We start from the raw sequence: 22,989 nt of genomic DNA on the forward strand, positions 1-22,989 counted from the left end.
ATGTGTTAAATGTGTTTCTTCTAGTTGTTTGGTGATGTTAAATGTGTTATTCTAGTTGTTTGGTGATGTTAAATGTGTTTCTTCTAGTTGTTTGGTGATGTTAAATGTGTTATTCTAGTTGTTTGGTGATGTTAAATGTGTTATTCTAGTTGTTTGTTGATGTTAAATGTGTTATTCTAGTTGTTTGGTGATGTTAAATGTGTTTCTTCTAGTTGTTTGGTGATGTTAAATGTGTTTCTTCTAGTTGTTTGTTGATGTTAAATGTGTTATTCTAGTTGTTTGGTGATGTTAAATGTGTTATTCTAGTTGTTTGGTGATGTTAAATGTGTTATTCTAGTTGTTTGGTGATGTTAAATGTGTTATTCTAGTTGTTTGGTGATGTTAAATGTATTTCTTCTAGTTGTTTGGTGATGTTAAATGTATTTCTTCTAGTTGTTTGGTGATGTTAAATGTGTCATTCTAGTTGTTTGGTGATGTTAAATGTGTTATTCTAGTTGTTTGTTGATGTTAAATGTGTTATTCTAGTTGTTTGGTGATGTTAAATGTGTTATTCTAGTTGTTTGGTGATGTTAAATGTGTTATTCTAGTTGTTTGGTGATGATAAATGTGTTTCTTCTAGTTGTTTGGTGATGTTAAATGTGTTATTCTAGTTGTTTGTTGATGTTAAATGTGTTTCTTCTAGTTGTTTGGTGATGTTAAATGTGTTATTCTAGTTGTTTGGTGATGATAAATGTGTTTCTTCTAGTTGTTTGGTGATGTTAAATGTGTTATTCTAGTTGTTTGTTGATGTTAAATGTGTTATTCTAGTTGTTTGGTGATGTTAAATGTGTTTCTTCTAGTTGTTTGTTGATGTTAAATGTGTTATTCTAGTTGTTTGGTGATGTTAAATGTGTTATTCTAGTTGTTTGTTGATGTTAAATGTGTTATTCTAGTTGTTTGGTGATGTTAAATGTGTTATTCTAGTTGTTTGGTGATGTTAAATGTGTTTCTTCTAGTTGTTTGGTGATGTTAAATGTGTTATTCTAGTTGTTTGGTGATGTTAAATGTGTTATTCTAGTTGTTTGGTGATGTTAAATGTGTTATTCTAGTTGTTTGGTGATGTTAAATGTGTTATTCTAGTTGTTTGGTGATGTTAAATGTGTTATTCTAGTTGTTTGGTGATGTTAAATGTGTTATTCTAGTTGTTTGGTGATGTTAAATGTGTTATTCTAGTTGTTTGGTGATGTTAAATGTGTTATTCTAGTTGTTTGGTGATGTTAAATGTGTTATTCTAGTTGTTTGGTGATGTTAAATGTGTTTATTCTAGTTGTTTGGTGATGTTAAATGTGTTATTCTAGTTGTTTGTGATGTTAAATGTGTTTCATTCTAGTTGTTTGTTGATGTTAAATGTGTTATTCTAGTTGTTTGGTGATGTTAAATGTGTTATTCTAGTTGTTTGGTGATGTTAAATGTGTTATTCTAGTTGTTTGGTGATGTTAAATGTGTTTCTTCTAGTTGTTTGTTGATGTTAAATGTGTTTATTCTAGTTGTTTGGTGATGTTAAATGTGTTATTCTAGTTGTTTGGTGATGTTAAATGTGTTTCTTCTAGTTGTTTGGTGATGTTAAATGTGTTTCTTCTAGTTGTTTGGTGATGTTAAATGTGTTATTCTAGTTGTTTGGTGATGTTAAATGTGTTTCTTCTAGTTGTTTGTTGATGTTAAATGTGTTATTCTAGTTGTTTGTTGATGTTAAATGTGTTATTCTAGTTGTTTGTTGATGTTAAATGTGTTATTCTAGTTGTTGGTGATGTTAAATGTGTTATTCTAGTTGTTTGTTGATGTTAAATGTGTTATTCTAGTTGTTTGGTGATGTTAAATGTGTTATTCTAGTTGTTTGTTGATGTTAAATGTGTTTCTTCTAGTTGTTTGTTGATGTTAAATGTGTTATTCTAGTTGTTTGGTGATGTTAAATGTGTTTATTCTAGTTGTTTGGTGATGTTAAATGTGTTATTCTAGTTGTTTGGTGATGTTAAATGTAATAATATAATAATTATTTTCTAGTTGTTTGTTGATGTTAAATGTGTTTATTCTAGTTGTTTGGTGATGTTAAATGTGTTTATTCTAGTTGTTTGTTGATGTTAAATGTGTTATTCTAGTTGTTTGGTGATGTTAAATGTGTTATTCTAGTTGTTTGGTGATGTTAAATGTGTTTATTCTAGTTGTTTGTTGATGTTAAATGTGTTATTCTAGTTGTTTGGTGATGTTAAATGTGTTATTCTAGTTGTTTGGTGATGTTAAATGTTAAATGTTATTCTAGTTGTTTGGTGATATTAAATGTGTTATTCTAGTTGTTTGGTGATGTTAAATGTGTTATTCTAGTTGTTTGGTGATGTTAAATGTGTTATTCTAGTTGTTTGGTGATGTTAAATGTGTTTATTCTAGTTGTTTGTTGATGTTAAATGTGTTATTCTAGTTGTTTGGTGATGTTAAATGTGTTATTCTAGTTGTTTGTTGATGTTAAATGTGTTATTCTAGTTGTTTGTTGATGTTAAATGTGTTATTCTAGTTGTTTGGTGATGTTAAATGTGTTATTCTAGTTGTTTGGTGATGTTAAATGTTAAATGTTATTCTAGTTGTTTGGTGATGTTAAATGTTAAATTCTAGTTGTTTGGTGATGTTAAATGTGTTATTCTAGTTGTTTGGTGATGTTAAATGTGTTATTCTAGTTGTTTGGTGATGTTAAATGTGTTATTCTAGTTGTTTGGTGATGTTAAATGTGTTTCTTCTAGTTGTTTGTTGATGTTAAACTGTGTTATTCTAGTTGTTTGGTGATGACTAAATGTTTATTCTAGTTGTTTGTTGATGTTAAATGTGTTATTCTAGTTGTTTGTTGATGTTAAATGTGTTTATTCTAGTTGTTTGTTGATGTTAAATGTGTTATTCTAGTTGTTTGGTGATGTTAAATGTTAAATGTGTTATTCTAGTTGTTTGTTGATGTTAAATGTGTTATTCTAGTTGTTTTGATGTTAAATGTGTTATTCTAGTTGTTTGGTGATGTTAAATGTGTTATTCTAGTTGTTTGGTGATGTTAAATGTGTTATTCTAGTTGTTTGGTGATGTTAAATGTGTTTCTTCTAGTTGTTTGTTGATGTTAAATGTGTTATTCTAGTTGTTTGTTGATGTTAAATGTGTTATTCTAGTTGTTTGTTGATGTTAAATGTGTTATTCTAGTTGTTTGGTGATGTTAAATGTGTTATTCTAGTTGTTTGGTGATGTTAAATGTGTTATTCTAGTTGTTTGGTGATGTTAAATGTGTTTCTTCTAGTTGTTTGTTGATGTTAAATGTGTTATTCTAGTTGTTTGTTGATGTTAAATGTGTTATTCTAGTTGTTTGTTGATGTTAAATGTGTTATTCTAGTTGTTTGGTGATGTTAAATGTGTTATTCTAGTTGTTTGGTGATGTTAAATGTGTTATTCTAGTTGTTTGGTGATGTTAAATGTGTTATTCTAGTTGTTTGTTGATGTTAAATGTGTTATTCTAGTTGTTTGGTGATGTTAAATGTGTTATTTTAGTTGTTTGTTGATGTTAAATGTGTTATTCTAGTTGTTTGTTGATGTTAAATGTGTTATTCTAGTTGTTTGGTGATGTTAAATGTGTTATTCTAGTTGTTTGGTGATGTTAAATGTGTTATTCTAGTTGTTTGGTGATGTTAAATGTGTTATTCTAGTTGTTTGGTGATGTTAAATGTGTTATTCTAGTTGTTTGTTGATGTTAAATGTGTTATTCTAGTTGTTTGGTGATGTTAAATGTGTTTCTTCTAGTTGTTTGGTGATGTTAAATGTGTTTCTTCTAGTTGTTTGTTGATGTTAAATGTGTTATTCTAGTTGTTTGGTGATGTTAAATGTGTTATTCTAGTTGTTTGGTGATGTTAAATGTGTTATTCTAGTTGTTTGGTGATGTTAAATGTGTTATTCTAGTTGTTTGGTGATGTTAAATGTATTTATTCTAGTTGTTTGGTGATGTTAAATGTATTATTCTAGTTGTTTGTTGATGTTAAATGTGTTATTCTAGTTGTTTGGTGATGTTAAATGTGTTATTCTAGTTGTTTGTTGATGTTAAATGTGTTATTCTAGTTGTTTGGTGATGTTAAATGTGTTATTCTAGTTGTTTGGTGATGTTAAATGTGTTATTCTAGTTGTTTGGTGATGTTAAATGTGTTATTCTAGTTGTTTGGTGATGTTAAATGTGTTATTCTAGTTGTTTGTTGATGTTAAATGTTTATTCTAGTTGTTTGTGATGTTAAATGTGTTATTCTAGTTGTTTGGTGATGTTAAATGTGTTTCTTCTAGTTGTTTGGTGATGTTAAATGTGTTATTCTAGTTGTTTGTTGATGTTAAATGTGTTATTCTAGTTGTTTGGTGATGTTAAATGTGTTTCTTCTAGTTGTTTGTTGATGTTAAATGTGTTATTCTAGTTGTTTGGTGATGTTAAATGTGTTATTCTAGTTGTTTGTTGATGTTAAATGTGTTATTCTAGTTGTTTGGTGATGTTAAATGTGTTTCTTCTAGTTGTTTGGTGATGTTAAATGTGTTTCTTCTAGTTGTTTGGTGATGTTAAATGTGTTATTCTAGTTGTTTGGTGATGTTAAATGTGTTATTCTAGTTGTTTGGTGATGTTAAATGTGTTTCTTCTAGTTGTTTGTTGATGTTAAATGTGTTATTCTAGTTGTTTGTTGATGTTAAATGTGTTATTCTAGTTGTTTGTTGATGTTAAATGTGTTATTCTAGTTGTTTGGTGATGTTAAATGTGTTATTCTAGTTGTTTGGTGATGTTAAATGTGTTATTCTAGTTGTTTGGTGATGTTAAATGTGTTATTCTAGTTGTTTGGTGATGTTAAATGTGTTTCTTCTAGTTGTTTGGTGATGTTAAATGTGTTATTCTAGTTGTTTGGTGATGTTAAATGTGTTTCTTCTAGTTGTTTGTTGATGTTAAATGTGTTATTCTAGTTGTTTGGTGATGTTAAATGTGTTATTCTAGTTGTTTGTTGATGTTAAATGTGTTATTCTAGTTGTTTGGTGATGTTAAATGTGTTTCTTCTAGTTGTTTGTTGATGTTAAATGTGTTATTCTAGTTGTTTGGTGATGTTAAATGTGTTATTCTAGTTGTTTGGTGATGTTAAATGTGTTTCTTCTAGTTGTTTGGTGATGTTAAATGTGTTATTCTAGTTGTTTGGTGATGTTAAATGTGTTTCTTCTAGTTGTTTGGTGATGTTAAATGTGTTATTCTAGTTGTTTGGTGATGTTAAATGTGTTATTCTAGTTGTTTGGTGATGTTAAATGTGTTATTCTAGTTGTTTGTTGATGTTAAATGTGTTATTCTAGTTGTTTGGTGATGTTAAATGTGTTATTCTAGTTGTTTGTTGATGTTAAATGTGTTATTCTAGTTGTTTGGTGATGTTAAATGTGTTATTCTAGTTGTTTGTTGATGTTAAATGTGTTATTCTAGTTGTTTGTTGATGTTAAATGTGTTATTCTAGTTGTTTGGTGATGTTAAATGTGTTATTCTAGTTGTTTGGTGATGTTAAATGTGTTATTCTAGTTGTTTGGTGATGTTAAATGTAATATAATCTAGTTGTTTGACGCTTTGATGTTAAATGTGTGCATTATTCTAGTTGTTTGGTGATGTTAAATGTGTTCTTCTAGTTGTTTGGTGATGTTAAATGTGTTTCTTCTAGTTGTTTGTTTGTGATGTTAAATGTGTTATTCTAGTTGTTTGGTGATGTTAAATGTGTTATTCTAGTTGTTTGTTGATGTTAAATGTGTTTATTCTAGTTGTTTGTTGATGTTAAATGTGTTATTCTAGTTGTTTGGTGATGTTAAATGTGTTATTCTAGTTGTTTGGTGATGTTAAATGTGTTATTCTAGTTGTTTGGTGATGTTAAATGTGTTATTCTAGTTGTTTGGTGATGTTAAATGTGTTATTCTAGTTGTTTGGTGATGTTAAATGTGTTATTCTAGTTGTTTGGTGATGTTAAATGTGTTTCTTCTAGTTGTTTGGTGATGTTAAATGTGTTATTCTAGTTGTTTGGTGATGTTAAATGTGTTTATTCTAGTTGTTTGTTGATGTTAAATGTGTTATTCTAGTTGTTTGTTGATGTTAAATGTGTTATTCTAGTTGTTTGGTGATGTTAAATGTGTTATTCTAGTTGTTTGGTGATGTTAAATGTGTTAAATGTGTTTCTAGTTGTTTGGTGATGTTAAATGTTAAATGTGTTAAATGTGTTATTCTAGTTGTTTGGTGATGTTAAATGTGTTATTCTAGTTGTTTGGTGATGTTAAATGTGTTATTCTAGTTGTTTGGTGATGTTAAATGTGTTATTCTAGTTGTTTGGTGATGTTAAATGTGTTTCTTCTAGTTGTTTGTTGATGTTAAATGTGTTATTCTAGTTGTTTGGTGATGTTAAATGTGTTATTCTAGTTGTTTGTTGATGTTAAATGTGTTATTCTAGTTGTTTGTTGATGTTAAATGTGTTATTCTAGTTGTTTGGTGATGTTAAATGTGTTATTCTAGTTGTTTGTTGTTAAATGTGTTAAATGTGTTATTCTAGTTGTTTGGTGATGTTAAATGTTAAATGTGTTTTTTCTAGTTGTTTGGTGATGTTAAATGTGTTATTCTAGTTGTTTGGTGATGTTAAATGTGTTATTCTAGTTGTTTGGTGATGTTAAATGTGTTATTCTAGTTGTTTGGTGATGTTAAATGTGTTATTCTAGTTGTTTGTTGATGTTAAATGTGTTATTCTAGTTGTTTGTTGATGTTAAATGTGTTATTCTAGTTGTTTGTTGATGTTAAATGTGTTATTCTAGTTGTTTGGTGATGTTAAATGTGTTATTCTAGTTGTTTGGTGCCATGTTAAATGTGTTATTCTAGTTGCCACAGAAGTTAAATGTGTTTCTTCTAGTTGTTTGGTGATGTTAAATGTGTTATTCTAGTTGTTTGTTGATGTTAAATGTGTTTATTCTAGTTGTTTGTTGATGTTAAATGTGTTATTCTAGTTGTTTGGTGATGTTAAATGTGTTATTCTAGTTGTTTGGTGATGTTAAATGTGTTATTCTAGTTGTTTGTTGATGTTAAATGTGTTATTCTAGTTGTTTGGTGATGTTAAATGTGTTTATTCTAGTTGTTTGGTGATGTTAAATGTGTTTATTCTAGTTGTTTGTTGATGTTAAATGTGTTATTCTAGTTGTTTGTTGATGTTAAATGTGTTATTCTAGTTGTTTGGTGATGTTAAATGTGTTATTCTAGTTGTTTGGTGATGTTAAATGTGTTATTCTAGTTGTTTGGTGATGTTAAATGTGTTATTCTAGTTGTTTGTTGATGTTAAATGTTTATTCTAGTTGTTTGTTGATGTTAAATGTGTTATTCTAGTTGTTTGGTGATGTTAAATGTGTTATTCTAGTTGTTTGGTGATGTTAAATGTGTTATTCTAGTTGTTTGGTGATGTTAAATGTGTTATTCTAGTTGTTTGGTGATGTTAAATGTGTTTCTTCTAGTTGTTTGGTGATGTTAAATGTGTTATTCTAGTTGTTTGGTGATGTTAAATGTGTTTCTTCTAGTTGTTTGTTGATGTTAAATGTGTTATTCTAGTTGTCTGGTGATGTTAAATGTGTTATTCTAGTTGTTTGTTGATGTTAAATGTGTTATTCTAGTTGTTTGGTGATGTTAAATGTGTTTCTTCTAGTTGTTTGTTGATGTTAAATGTGTTATTCTAGTTGTTTGGTGATGTTAAATGTGTTATTCTAGTTGTTTGGTGATGTTAAATGTGTTTCTTCTAGTTGTTTGGTGATGTTAAATGTGTTTCTTCTAGTTGTTTGGTGATGTTAAATGTGTTTCTTCTAGTTGTTTGGTGATGTTAAATGTGTTATTCTAGTTGTTTGGTGATGTTAAATGTGTTATTCTAGTTGTTTGTTGATATTAAATGTGTTATTCTAGTTGTTTGGTGATGTTAAATGTGTTATTCTAGTTGTTTGTTGATATTAAATGTGTTATTCTAGTTGTGTGGTGATGTTAAATGTGTTATTCTAGTTGTTTGTTGATGTTAAATGTGTTATTCTAGTTGTTTGGTGATGTTAAATGTGTTATTTTAGTTGTTTGTTGATGTTAAATGTGTTATTCTAGTTGTTTGTTGATGTTAAATGTGTTATTCTAGTTGTTTGTTGATGTTAAATGTGTTATTCTAGTTGTTTGGTGATGTTAAATGTGTTATTCTAGTTGTTTGGTGATGTTAAATGTGTTATTCTAGTTGTTTGGTGATGTTAAATGTGTTATTCTAGTTGTTTGTTGATGTTAAATGTGTTATTCTAGTTGTTTGGTGATGTTAAATGTGTTATTCTAGTTGTTTGGTGATGTTAAATGTGTTATTCTAGTTGTTTGGTGATGTTAAATGTGTTTCTTCTAGTTGTTTGGTGATGTTAAATGTGTTTATTCTAGTTGTTTGTTGATGTTAAATGTGTTATTCTAGTTGTTTGGTGATGTTAAATGTGTTTCTTCTAGTTGTTTGTTGATGTTAAATGTGTTATTCTAGTTGTTTGGTGATGTTAAATGTGTTATTCTAGTTGTTTGGTGATGTTAAATGTGTTATTCTAGTTGTTTGGTGATGTTAAATGTGTTTCTTCTGTTCATTGTTTATTACACATGCTTTGGCAGTGTAGACACACTTTATGTTTCCAATGTTAATAAATCCCCTTTGAATTGATTGATAGAGAGAGACTAATGAATGGGTTTATTATGTGTAACTACTAATATGAGGGATGACATGCAGAACAGTGGCTTCCAACCACCTCAGAGAAAGAACACACACACGCACCATACACACCTCAACCCTGAGACACAAGGACACGGCTAGGCCTGCTGGGAGAAACAGCAGGTCCATTAGGACTCAGGAGACATTGCTGTCTGCCCAGCAGTCTCATACACTGGCCTCATGCATACCCACATGCTCTAACCAACCGAGACAAACATCCCAATAAACAAATAAGCAGTTCCAAACCGGCAACCTGAAGCATGGCTCTCCTCCAGAGTCTGGAACTGAGGTTGGGATATTACAAAACACAAACTGCTTGTTTCAGCCTTTGGATCTGAAACAAGCAGAAAACAATGAAACTCACAACCACACAGTCACACAAAAACTCAACTCAACACATCGTAACCTCTACAGACAAACACAAAGAAAAGAACACGGTTCCATTTGGCTTTTAAACGTTCATCTGACACCAGCTACCCCTGATGACAGAAACACACAACAACAGTTCATATTGGTAGTGCTCTTGAATACCACCCACATAGAGATGGACACTAAAGGCGTCACCATGCTTCAGTTCGGCTGGCATCTAGCTGAGCGAGTGTGCTTGCATAATAACTTAAAATACCTTTGATAGAAAAGTGAGAAAAAGCAACAATAGTACTGTTTGTTCATTTTGAGAGGCCGTAGCATCTCAGAATAGTCCGAATTAATCTAAGATAACTCAAGAAATCTGTCATTCATTTTTCAGTTTTTGCCGAGGAGATCTTAGTCACGCAATTTCTCAAGTGATAAAATGTGTGTAAGGACGAGTCATCTCTCGTTGAATGACATCAGGCACTTCATTGAAGAATCCCTACTGCTGACCAATCGCCAACGAGGGGGTGTAGACTTCAACTACCGACTCTGGCTACCGACTTTGGCCTCCAGAAGAAATGTAGTGTGACCGAACAGCCGAAGTCCAAAATTAAGAAAAAAAGTCACAAATTGTCATCATAATATATGCAAAAACTGTTCTGAAGTGTTTTGGCTGGAAAGAATGGAGACACCTTTTCCCTCCCATCAGTGGATCACCAGTGTTTATGTTGACGTTAACTCCAGTGCGTTCCATCAGGAATGTGACACTAAGAATTTGGGAGAGCAGAATCAACAACCTCAACAACAATTCATACAGTTGCTTTGTGAGAAGGTGTTGAAGTTCACAGTTAGCCATTGTTATGTAAATGCCAGATGAAAAGTGCCTGTGGCCTGGCTTTGGACTGGTGAAAGCAGGTCCACCAGAGCCATGGTCCAGTGAGACGCGGGTTCTGGCCCGCATACAAAAGTCTGAGCCTTCTGGGTAAAACACTGGGGTAAACCCTGTATGGAGATGCACCAAAAGAGCAGCACCTAGGAGTTCAAGGATATGGCCAGGAATCTCCAGGTAATCTGTTCCTTCAGTCATCATGTCCTGTCATTCACAATAACACACATTGTACAGAAAGGAGGGGCACAAGGGATTCACCCCATGGCCTGTCTGCCCTTCACTATTCAATGGCAAAACTGCTTAATCCAGCCCAGCCCAGCCTGCTTAATCCATCCCAGTTTAACCCAACCCAACCTGATTAATCCATCCCAGTTTAACCCAACCCAACCTGATTAATCCATCCCAGTTTAACCCAACCCAACCTGATTAATCCAGCCCAGTCTAAACCAACCCAGCCTGCTTAATCCATCCCAGTTTAACCCAACCTGATTAATCCAGCCCAGTCTAACCCAACCCAGCCTGCTTAATCCATCCCAGTTTAATCCAACCCAACACAACCTGATTAATCCAGCCCAGTCTAAACCAACCCAGCCTGCTTAATCCATCCCAGTCTAAACCAACCCAGCCTTCTTAATCCAGCCCAGTCTAACCCAACCCAGCCTGCTTAATCCAGCCCAGCCTAACCCAACCCAACCTGCTTAATCCAGCCCAGCCTAACCCAACCCAGCCTGCTTAATCCATCCCAGTCTAAACCAACCCAGCCTTCTTAATCCAGCCCAGTCTAACCCAACCCAGCCTGCTTAATCCAGCCCAGCCCAACCCAACCTGCTTAATCCAGCCCAGCCTAACCCAACCCAGCCTGCTTAATCTAGCTCAGCCCAGCCTAACCCAACCCAACCCTCTTAATCCAGCCCAGCCTAACCCAACCCAACCCAACATTCTTAATCCAGCCTAACACAACCCAGCCCAGCCTAACCCAGTTCAGTATAGTCTAGTGCTGTGTAGTGTAGTTGTGGTCGGGACTGAGGAGCAGAGCTTCTCCCTGAGGCAGATCAATTATTAATGAGACTATAGTCTGTAATAGTTTTACATGGAGAGAGGGGAAGAGGAGGAGAGGATGGGAGGAGGAGAGGATGAGAGGGAGAAGAGGAGGAGAGGAGGAGAGGATGAGAGGGGAATAGGATGAGAGGAGGAGAGGAGTAGAGGGAGAAGAGGAGGAGAGGATGAGAGGGGAAGAGGAGGAGAGGGAGAAGAGGAGAGGATGAGAGGGGAAGAGGAGGAGAGGAGGAGAGCATGAGAGGAGGATAGAGGGGAAAGAGATCAGGTAGAAGGTGGAGTACATAGACACGCCCTCTGAACTATGAGTTATACATAGTCTGCTAATAGTTACAGTTAAAGTCAGAAGTTTACATACACCTTAGCAAAATACATTTAAACTCAGTTTTTCACAAATCCTGACTTTTAATCCCAGTAAAAAATGAGCTGTTTTAGGTCAGTTTGGATCACCACTTTATTTTAAGAATGTGAAATATCAGAATAAAAGTAGAGAGAATGATTTATTTCAGATTTTATTTCTTTCATCACATTCCCAGTGGGTCAGAAGTTTATATACACTCAATTAGTATTTGGTAGCATTGCCTTTAAATTGTTTAACTTGGGTCAAACATTTTGGGTAGCCTTCCACAAGCTTCTCACAATACGTTGGGTGAATTTTGTCCCATTCCTCCTGACAGAGCTGATGTAACTGAGTCAGGTTTGTAGGCCTCCTTGCTCGCACACGCTTTTTCAGTTCTGCTCACACATTTTCTATAGGATTGAGGTCAGGGCTTTGTGATAGCCACTCCAATATCTTTACTTTATTCTCCTTAAGCCATTTTGACACAACTTTGGAAGTATGCTTGGGGTCATTGTTCATTTGAAAGACCCATTTGCGACCAAGCTTTAACTTCCAGACTGATGTCTTGAGATGTTGAGAGCGTCTGCTAAATGACTTAAATGTAAATGTAAATGTTGCTTCAATATATCCACATAATTTTCTTTGCTCATGATGCCATCTATTTTGTGAAGTGCATCAGTCCCTTCTGCAACAAAGCACCCTCACAACATGATGCTGCCACCCCCGTGCTTCACGTTTGGGATGGTGTTCTTTGGCTTGCAAGCATCCCCCTTTTTCCTCCAAACATAACGATGGTCATTATGGCCAAACAGTTCCATTTTTGTTTCATCAGACCAGAGGACATTTCTCCAAAAAGTACAATCTTTGTCCCCATGTGCAGTTGCAAACCGTAGTCTGTCTTTTTTATGCCGGTTTTGGAGCAGTGGCTTCTTACTTGTTGAGCAGCCTTTCGGGTTATTTCAATACGATATAGGACTCGTTTTACTGTGGATATAGATACTTTCCTCCAGCATCTTCACAAGGTCCTTTGCTGTTGTTCTGGGATTGAGTTGCATTTTTCGCACCAAAGTACGTTCATCTCTAGGAGACAGAACACATCTCCTTCCTGAGTGGTATGACGGCTGCGTGGTCATATGGTGTTTATACTTGTGTACTATTGTTTGTACGTGGTACCTCCAGGTGTTTGGAAATTGCTCCCAAGGATGAACCTGACTTGTGGAGGTCTACATTCTTTCTGAGGTCTTGGCTGATTTCTTTTGATTTTCCCATGATGTCAAGCAAAGAGGCACTGTGTTTGAAGGTAGGTCTTGAAATACATCCACAGATACACCTCCAATTGACTCAAATGATGTCATTTAGCCTATCAGAAGGCTCTAAAGCAATGACATAATTTTCTGAAATTTTCCAAGTTGTTTAAAGGCACAGTCAACTTAGTGTATGTAAACTTCTGACCCAGTGGTATTGTGGGATGGAGGGAGGGAGGAGGAGAGATGTATAGAGGGAGGAGGAGAGAGGGATGGAGGGAGGAGGAAAGATGGATAGAGGGAGGAGGAGAGATGGATAGAGGGAGGAGGAGAGAGGGATGGAGGGAGGAGGAGAGATGTAGAGAGGGAGGAGAAAGGAATAGAGGGAAGATGAGAAAGGGATAGAGGGAGTGGGAGAGATGGATAGAGGGAGGAGGAGAGGGATAGAGGGAGGAGGAGAGGTGTATAGAGGGAGGAGGAGAGATGGATAGAGGGGGGAGGAGAGGGATAGAGGGAGGAGGAGAGATGGATAGAAGGAGGAGGAGAGGGATAGAGGGAGGAGAGATGGATAGAGGGAGGAGGAGAGGGATAGAGGGAGGAGGAGAGATGGATAGAGGGAGGAGGAGAGGGATAGAGGGAGGAAGAGAGGTGTATAGAGGGAGGAGGAGAGATGTATAGAGGGAGGAGGAGAGATGGATAGAGGGAGGAGGAGAGATGGATAGAGGGAGGAGGAGAGATGGATAGAGGGAGGAGGAGAGATGGATAGAGGGAGGAGGAGAGGTATAGAGGGAGGAGGAGAGATGGATAGAGGGAGGAGGAGAGGGATAGAGGGAGGAAGAGAGGTGTATAGAGGGAGGAGGAGAGATGTATAGAGGGAGGAGGAGAGATGGATGGAGGGAGGAGGAGAGGTGTATAGAGGGAGGAGGAGAGATGTATTGATGGAGGAGGAGAGATTAATAGAGGATACGGAGTGGGGATGAGGGGCTCAAATAGTCTGGAAGAGATTCAGAAGAGGGAGAGAGCATAGTGATAAAGATGGAAAGAGTAATCACTCCTTCTCCCCCTTCCCTTCTTCCCTCTCTGCCCCTCTAAGCTACATTCCAGATTGATTAAAAGCCTCTCTTGTAATTGTCAGATCTGGTTGTCGTCACACAATGGTCTGTGTGTGTGCATCAGGCCGTGATCGGGAGTCGGTCCACAATTGGCCCAGCGTCGTCTGGGTTTGGCCAGTGTAGGCTATCATTGTAAATAAGTATTTGTTCTTAACTGACTTGCTTAGATAAATAAAGGTAAAATTAAATTAAAATGAATTAAAATGTGTATGTGTACGCGTGCGTGCGTGCGTGCGTGTGTGTGTGTGTGTGTATATACTCTCCTCAATCTCCAACTCCACAAAAGGTTTTTAAATAAAATGTGATTTCTGGCTCACACATGTGCGTGTGTTTAGTTCACAAACATACATTCACACACGCATGCACACACGCACACACATACATACATATAGACAGACACACACAGTCATTTCCGTGGTCATTAAAATGAGAAAGGGTGTGGTGAGGGGGCTGTTGAATTACCATTAAGAAATGGAGACAAATGTAGAGGATCCCCAGCCTGTATGGTACACAGACTAAATCAGACAGTGACTAATACTACTGCTGCGACTCTGTGATGGCGCGCACGCACACACACACACACACACACACACACACACACACACACACACACACACACACACACACACACACACACACACACACACACACACACACACACACACACACATCCTTATTAGGAAAATAAACACAAAGGCAGATGTTTGATGATAAAGCTGTGTGATCAAGGTTTCTGAGACGTTTAATAGTAATTAAGGTAATGAAGTGGTTTATAATTAGCCATAACGATACATTACACTAGATTACATCATGGGTTTATTAAACGTTACTCAGTCAGAACCTGCTGTTGTTGTTTAAGATAACTGATGTATTGGGGGAACAAAGGTCAGGACATTCTTCTGTGTAGCCTCTCTTTAGGGTTGGTACAGTAGGTCTTAAAGTAGAAGGTCAGGACATTCTTCTGTGTAGCCTCTCTTTAGGGTTGGTACAGTAGGTCTTAAAGTAGAAGGTCAGGACATTATTCTCTGTAGCCTCTCTTTAGGGTTGGTACAGTAGGTCTTAAAGTAGAAGGTCAGGACATTCTTCTGTGTAGCCTCTCTTTAGGGTTGGTACAGTAGGTCTTAAAGTAGAAGGTCAGGACATTCTTCTCTGTAGCCTCTCTTTAGGGTTGGTACAGTAGGTCTTAAAGTAGAAGGTCAGGACATTCTTCTCTGTAGCCTCTCTTTAGGGTTGGTACAGTAGGTCTTAAAGTAGAAGGTCAGGACATTCTTCCGTGTAGCCTCTCTTTAGGGTTGGTACAGTAGGTCTTAAAGTAGAAGGTCAGGACATTATTCTGTGTAGCCGCTCTTTAGGGTTGGTACAGTAGGTCTTAAAGGAGAAGGTCAGGACATTCTTCCGTGTAGCCTCTCTTTAGGGTTGGTACAGTAGGTATTAAAGGAGAAGGTCAGGACATTCTTCTGTGTAGCCTCTCTTTAGGGTTGGTACAGTAGGTCCGTGTAGGTCTGTGTAGCCTCTCTTTAGGGTTGGTACAGTAGGTCTTAAAGGAGAAGGTCAGGACATTCTTCTGTGAAGCCTCTCTTTAGGGTTGGTACAGTAGGTCTTAAAGTAGAAGGTCAGGACATTCTTCTGTGTAGCCTCTCTTTAGGGTTGGTACAGTAGGTCTTAAAGTAGAAGGTCAGGACATTATTCTGTGTAGCCTCTCTTTAGGGTTGGTACAGTAGGTCTTAAAGTAGAAGGTCAGGACATTATTCTCTGTAGCCTCTCTTTAGGGTTGGTACAGTAGGTCTTAAAGTAGAAGGTCAGGACATTCTTCTGTGTAGCCTCTCTTTAGGGTTGGTACAGTAGGTCTTAAAGTAGAAGGTCAGGACATTCTTCTCTGTAGCCTCTCTTTAGGGTTGGTACAGTAGGTCTTAAAGTAGAAGGTCAGGACATTCTTCTCTGTAGCCTCTCTTTAGGGTTGGTACAGTAGGTCTTAAAGTAGAAGGTCAGGACATTCTTCCGTGTAGCCTCTCTTTAGGGTTGGTACAGTAGGTCTTAAAGTAGAAGGTCAGGACATTATTCTGTGTAGCCGCTCTTTAGGGTTGGTACAGTAGGTCTTAAAGGAGAAGGTCAGGACATTCTTCCGTGTAGCCTCTCTTTAGGGTTGGTACAGTAGGTATTAAAGGAGAAGGTCAGGACATTCTTCTGTGTAGCCTCTCTTTAGGGTTGGTACAGTAGGTCCGTGTAGGTCTGTGTAGCCTCTCTTTAGGGTTGGTACAGTAGGTCTTAAAGGAGAAGGTCAGGACATTCTTCTGTGAAGCCTCTCTTTAGGGTTGGTACAGTAGGTCTTAAAGGAGAAGGTCAGGACATTTTTCTCTGTAGCCTCTCTTTAGGGTTGGTACAGTAGGTCTTAAAGTAGAAGGTCAGGACATTCTTCTGTGTAGCCTCTCTTTAGGGTTGGTACAGTAGGTCTTAAAGTAGAAGGTCAGGACATTCTTCCGTGTAGCCTCTCTTTAGGGTTGGTACAGTAGGTCTTAAAGTAGAAGGTCAGGACATTATTCTGTGTAGCCGCTCTTTAGGGTTGGTACAGTAGGTCTTAAAGGAGAAGGTCAGGACATTCTTCCGTGTAGCCTCTCTTTAGGGTTGGTACAGTAGGTATTAAAGGAGAAGGTCAGGACATTCTTCTGTGTAGCCTCTCTTTAGGGTTGGTACAGTAGGTCCGTGTAGGTCTGTGTAGCCTCTCTTTAGGGTTGGTACAGTAGGTCTTAAAGGAGAAGGTCAGGACATTCTTCTGTGAAGCCTCTCTTTAGGGTTGGTACAGTAGGTCTTAAAGTAGAAGGTCAGGACATTCTTCTGTGTAGCCTCTCTTTAGGGTTGGTACAGTAGGTCTTAAAGTAGAAGGTCAGGACATTATTCTGTGTAGCCTCTCTTTAGGGTTGGTACAGTAGGTCTTAAAGTAGAAGGTCAGGACATTATTCTCTGTAGCCTCTCTTTAGGGTTGGTACAGTAGGTCTTAAAGTAGAAGGTCAGGACATTCTTCTGTGTAGCCTCTCTTTAGGGTTGGTACAGTAGGTCTTAAAGTAGAAGGTCAGGACATTCTTCTCTGTAGCCTCTCTTTAGGGTTGGTACAGTAGGTCTTAAAGTAGAAGGTCAGGACATTCTTCTCTGTAGCCTCTCTTTAGGGTTGGTACAGTAGGTCTTAAAGTAGAAGGTCAGGACATTCTTCCGTGTAGCCTCTCTTTAGGGTTGGTACAGTAGGTCTTAAAGTAGAAGGTCAGGACATTATTCTGTGTAGCCGCTCTTTAGGGTTGGTACAGTAGGTCTTAAAGGAGAAGGTCAGGACATTCTTCCGTGTAGCCTCTCTTTAGGGTTGGTACAGTAGGTATTAAAGGAGAAGGTCAGGACATTCTTCTGTGTAGCCTCTCTTTAGGGTTGGTACAGTAGGTCCGTGTAGGTCTGTGTAGCCTCTCTTTAGGGTTGGTACAGTAGGTCTTAAAGGAGAAGGTCAGGACATTCTTCTGTGAAGCCTCTCTTTAGGGTTGGTACAGTAGGTCTTAAAGGAGAAGGTCAGGACATTTTTCTGTGTAGCCTCTCTTTAGGGTTGGTACAGTAGGTCTTAAAGTAGAAGGTCAGGACATTCTTCTGTGTAGCCTCTCTTTAGGGTTGGTACAGTAGGTCTTAAAGTAGAAGGTCAGGACATTCTTCCGTGTAGCCTCTCTTTAGGGTTGGTACAGTAGGTCTTAAAGTAGAAGGTCAGGACATTCTTCTGTGAAGTCTCTCTTTAGGGTTGGTACAGTAGGTCTTAAAGTAGAAGGTCAGGACATTCTTCTGTGAAGCCTCTCTTTAGGGTTGGTACAGTAGGTCTTAAAGTAGAAGGTCAGGACATTCTTCCGTGTAGCCTCTCTTTAGGGTTGGTACAGTAGGTCTTAAAGTAGAAGGTCAGGACATTCTTCTCTGTAGCCTCTCTTTAGGGTTGGTACAGTAGGTCTTAAAGTAGAAGGTCCAGTAAGTCTTGTATTTAAGAGACCTCAGACAAACAGAAGGACATTACTCCTCTTATGATTGGTTGTGTTACTTAGGCTAATGTAAACCAATACAGAGAGATGACCTTGTGAGCAGGGTCAATGCTCATTTAAAACCTCAATGATTAACAGTTGGGATCATTGATTATGTCATGTGGCCCAGACTGATGGATCTGATAGGTCAGGGCCGGGAGACACAGGGATGCACACAAACACTTTTGAAAAACAGTGCTTCCTTTAGTCTTGTAGAAACAACCTTTATCGAGCTTTTCAATATAATGACCAAACCCCTAACTGTCCTCTAGTCCCACCTCTAGTCCCACCTCTAGTCCCAAAGTCCCCTGCTGTCTCTAATCTCTAGTAGTCTAGCCGTGGCCAGACGAATGGTGAATATGAACCAGACAGTAAGCTGTAATATTCAATTACTGTATGCACAGTGTCCTCGTTCCGCCCCAAAATGATTTCTTTCAGCACGGGACGCATCGCTCAGTGCTGTCACACGCCGTGTTTCCCAGTCTTTCACATCCCATGCAAATTACTCCTCCATCTGCTCTACCTCTCCGCCACACGCCTATCCCCTCCTCCTCTCCTGTCCCCCGCTCCTCACCACCATATTCTGTCATAATGAATATGCACTCTCCTCCTCTCCTGTCCCTAGCTCCTCTCCTCCTCTCCTGTCCCTAGCTCCTCTCCTCCTCTCCTGTCCCTCGCTCCTCTCCTCCTCTCCTGTCCCTAGCTCCTCTCCTCCTCTCCTGTCCCTAGCTCCTCTCCTCCTCTCCTGTCCCTAGCTCCTCACCTCCTCTCCCTTGCTCCTCACCTCCTCTCCTGTCCCTAGCTCCTCACCTCCTCTCCTCTCCCACGCTTCTCACCTCCTCTCCTGTCCCTCGCTCCTCACCTCCTCTCCTGTCCCGCGCTCCTCACCTCCTCTCCTGTCCCTAGTTCCTCACCTCCTCTCCTGTCCCTCGCTCCTCACCTCCTCTCCTGTCCCTCGCTCCTACCTCCTCTCCTGTCCCTCGCTCCTCACCTCCTCTCCTCTCCTGTCCCTCGCTCCTCACCTCCTCTCCTCTCCCTCGCTCCTCACCTCCTCTCCTCTCCCTCGCTCCTCACCTCCTCTCCTGTCCCTCGCTCCTCACCTCCTCTCCTGTCCTTAGCTCCTCACCTCCTCTCCTGTCCCTAGTTCCTCACCTTCTCTCCTGTCCCTAGCGCCTCTCCTCCGCTCCCTAGCTCCTCTCCTCCTCTCCTGTCCCTAGCTCCTCACCTCCTCTCCCTTGCTCCTCACCTCCTCTCCTGTCCCTAGCTCCTCACCTCCTCTCCTCTCTCATGCTTCTCACCTCCTCTCCTGTCCCTCGCTCCTCACCTCCTCTCCTCTCCTGTCCCTCGCTCCTCACCTCCTCTCCTCTCCCTCGCTCCTCACCTCCTCTCCTCTCCCTCGCTCCTCACCTCCTCTCCTGTCCCTCGCTCCTCACCTCCTCTCCTGTCCTTAGCTCCTCACTTCCTCTCCTGTCCCTCGCTCCTCACATCCTCTCCTGTCCCTCGCTCCTCACCTCCTCTCCTGTCCCTCGCTGCTCACTTCCTATCCTCTCCCTCGCTGCTCACTTCCTCTCCTGTCCCTCGCTGCTCACTTCCTCTCCTGTCCCTCGCTGCTCACTTCCTCTCCTGTCCCTCGCTCCTCACCTCCTCTCCTGTCCCTCGCTCCTCACCTCCTCTCCTGTCCCTCGCTCCTCACCTCCTCTCCTCTCCTGTCCCTCGCTGCTCACTTCCTATCCTCTCCCTCGCTGCTCATTTCCTATCCTCTCCCTCGCTGCTCACTTCCTCTCCTGTCCCTCGCTCCTCTCCTCCTCTCCTGTCCCTCGCTCCTCACCTCCTCTCCTGTACCTCGCTCCTCACATCCTCTCCTGTCCCTCGCTCCTCTCCTCCTCTCCTGTCCCTAGCTCCTCACCTCCTCTCCCTTGCTCCTCTCCTCCTCTCCTCTCCATCGCTCCTCACCTCCTCTCCTGTACCTCGCTCCTCACATCCTCTCCTGTACCTCGCTCCTCACATCCTCTCCTGTCCCTCGCTCCTCTCCTCCTCTCCTGTCCCTCGCTCCTCTCCTCCTCTCCTGTCCCTCGCTGCTCACTTCCTATCCTCTCCCTCGCTGCTCATTTCCTATCCTCTCCCTCGCTGCTCACTTCCTCTCCTGTCCCTCGCTCCTCTCCTCCTCTCCTGTCCCTCGCTCCTCACCTCCTCTCCTGTCCCTCGCTCCTCACCTCCTCTCCTGTCCCTCGCTCCTCACTTCCTCTCCTGTCCCTCGCTCCTCACCTCCTCTCCTCTCCCTCGCTCCTCACCTCCTCTCCTCTCCCTCGCTCCTCACCTCCTCTCCTGTCCCTCGCTCCTCACCTCCTCTCCTGTCCTTAGCTCCTCTCCTGTCCTTCGCTCCTCACCTCCTCTCCTGTCCTTAGCTCCTCTCCTGTCCCTCGCTCCTCACCTCTCCTGTCCTTAGCTCCTCTCCTGTCCCTCGCTCCTCACCTCCTCTCCTGTCCCTCGCTGCTCACTTCCTATCCTCTCCCTCGCTGCTCACTTCCTATCCTCTCCCTCGCTGCTCACTTCCTCTCCTGTCCCTCGCTCCTCTCCTCCTCTCCTGTCCCTCGCTCCTCACCTCCTCTCCTGTCCCTCGCTGCTCACTTCCTATCCTCTCCCTCGCTGCTCACTTCCTCTCCTGTCCCTCGCTCCTCTCCTCCTCTCCTGTCCCTCGCTCCTCACCTCCCCTCGCTCCTCACCTCCTCTCCTGTCCCTCGCTCCTCTCCTCCTATCCTCTCCCTCGCTCCTCACCTCCTCTCCTGTCCCTCGCTCCTCTCCTCCTCTCCTCTCCATCGCTCCTCACCTCCTCTCCTGTACCTCGCTCCTCACATCCTCTCCTGTACCTCGCTCCTCACATCCTCTCCTGTCCCTCGCTCCTCTCCTCCTCTCCTGTCCCTCGCTCCTCTCCTCCTCTCCTGTCCCTCGCTCCTCTCCTCCTCTCCTCTCCCTCGCTCCTCACCGCTGTATTCTGTCATATTGAATATGCATCGCCTATTTCCATCAGCCAGGGCTCCTGCACATTTAATCGTGCTGGAATCTCCAGGTATTAGTAATGGGAAATTGTTTTGTGTTTTAGTGTGTGATCGAAGCATGCGGCCCACCACTCTTCTCCGGGGAGCTTGTTAAAGAAGGTTGACGTTTATATTGCACATCAGAGATCACTAAAACAATCTTTAATTAATGACTTCTAATCAATAAAGAGGAGAATTCAGGAGAGAAGAGGAGTAGAAGAGAGGAGAAAGGAAAATAACGGAGTTTGTGAGTGAGTGAACAAAATGTAAAGGATTTTGAAAAGAGCACAGACACACACTCCCAGTTAGACCTCAGGCATTACTTTCATGTTCATTGGCGGTGTTTATCATGTAAAAGGACACAGGTCCTGTGCTTGTGTGAGCCTGTTAGTCAGCTCTTTTCCATGTGCCACTAAAATCACAGATCTTATTTTCAAGCCTGCTCCGCTCATTCAAATCTCTCTCTCTTTCTTTCTTTCTCTCTCTCTCTCTCTCTCTCAAAAGTGCTCACTCACTTCTTTTTCATACTGCTCTCTCTATTCTATCCCTCTCTCTCCATCTCCCTCCCTCCCTCCTCTCTAATTACAAAGACCTCTGTGCCCCAGGTGTGTGTGATATCGATACTTAGCTTTGTACAATAAACTTTATTGGCAAGCCCTGCCTGATTTCAGTACTAAACTAAAATAACAAGGAACATGAGAGGAGGGATGCTACGTGAGAGAGAGGAAGATGCTTATGGTAAACAGATTAGCAGTGTCATTCAATCAAACATGCATTGCAGGAGCTGAGAACTAAACGGTTGAGCAGGCTTTTCCTCCATCCCTGCTCTAACACACCTGATTCGACTAATTCAGGTCCTGAGGAGAAACGGATTAGTAGAATCAGGTTTGGTAGAGTAGGTTTGTAACAAAACCCTGCAGGAGGGTTGGCTTGGCCACCTCTGGTCTACGGTGTGATGCAGTGTAGCCTATGAGGATGACTGTGAAATATCAAGTGAACAAATGAAAGAGACAGGGTTGAAATGGAGCTGAATGGACAGAGAGGAGTGAAGAGAGAGAGAAAGGGATGGATTTCCCGTCATGAATGATGTATGGAAAATAATCTGTCTATTTTCTGATAGACTGTTAATGTCTGTTGGTTGCCATTTAAATCCTTCCTGCTCTGAGTGGCCTGCCTGCATTCTCATATTGGCTGCTGTTTCATCTAATATACATCTAATGGCTGTCAGTGGCCCTGGATCAGCCCCGTACACAGGAATATAGGTTTAGAAACAAACCCTGGGTTGTTGTCTATGGATATTACTATGAATGTGTGGATCATAGATTTATTGAGCTGTGTGCCAGGGAGACATGAAAATGTGTCTAGGATTACACTAAAAACACCTATTTTCTAACACTATAGTAAAGACTATACTGATAAACATGTCAATAGTCCCCCAACTCATCACCAAACTAAACCAATAGGAAATATGCGTTTTGTTTGTTTCTTACACTATAGCACTATTTAAGTAACAGTAAACATTCCTTAGCACCAATATGAATACGCAATCTAATCAGAAATAACAGTTTGTTCTGTATCGCTCAAGAGACTGAAACACAATAATCAGTGTATTTAATTACAGCAGAAACACAGCACTAGAGTAACACACACACACACACACACACACACACACACACACACACACACACACACACACACACACACACACACACACAGCTGTAATTCTCTCCAACACTCCAGAGGTACTCCTCAGAGGAGAGCCTTCTAAAGGGAACAGGCTCTAGAATGTATTCCTGAACAATGGATTCCCACACAATACCTACAGGGCAAACTCCCTCTGAGTGGAATAGGAACAGAAAATCCTCTTTATAATCGGATACAGAATTACCAGCCAATGTATTAAATCAATTTAGCAACAGTGGAGGAGCGTGTGTGTGTGCATAAAAAAATACAAAACACACGCACTCGCGCCTCATGGGAGTTTATGAAGCTAGATCTCTAGTCCCATATGAGTCACCCATCAAAGGAAAACATGAAGCTACATGAAAATCTAAACACTTTTACACAATCAGCCCTGTATCAGTAATAGAGTATCTATACACCTACTCCCATGAATACCACCCCTACCCAACCACTGCTGTCCTT

General features: G+C 40.1%; 1 protein-coding gene and 2 long non-coding RNA genes across 4 annotated transcripts in view; 2 read left to right on the forward strand and 1 right to left on the reverse strand.

The window, feature by feature from the left end:
• LOC118395718 (WW domain-containing oxidoreductase) overlaps positions 1 to 22,989 on the reverse strand; it is a 432,897-nt gene that overhangs the window by 176,539 nt on the left and 233,369 nt on the right. The window contains exon 9 of one of the 2 annotated variants that reach the window (XM_052465908.1): positions 17,637 to 17,781. The exons of the other annotated variant lie outside the window; for it this stretch is intronic. Within the exon in view, the coding sequence (XP_052321868.1) occupies positions 17,773 to 17,781 (9 nt within the window). The 3' untranslated portion in view covers positions 17,637 to 17,772. Of the gene's footprint in view, positions 1 to 17,636; positions 17,782 to 22,989 lie in introns of those variants that run through there. 2 annotated transcript variants of the gene reach the window in all.
• The window catches only part of LOC127908246 (uncharacterized), a 464,705-nt gene that overhangs the window by 149,520 nt on the left and 292,196 nt on the right, over positions 1 to 22,989 (forward strand). The window lies entirely within an intron of this gene.
• LOC127908245 (uncharacterized) lies at positions 14,505 to 17,415 on the forward strand. Its single transcript, XR_008066465.1, has 3 exons — positions 14,505 to 15,682; positions 16,224 to 17,305; positions 17,368 to 17,415. It is a non-coding gene; the product is annotated as an uncharacterized LOC127908245 (long non-coding RNA).

Source organism: Oncorhynchus keta, chromosome 17, assembly GCF_023373465.1.
Source record: "Oncorhynchus keta strain PuntledgeMale-10-30-2019 chromosome 17, Oket_V2, whole genome shotgun sequence".
Lineage (NCBI taxonomy): Eukaryota > Metazoa > Chordata > Actinopteri > Salmoniformes > Salmonidae > Oncorhynchus > Oncorhynchus keta.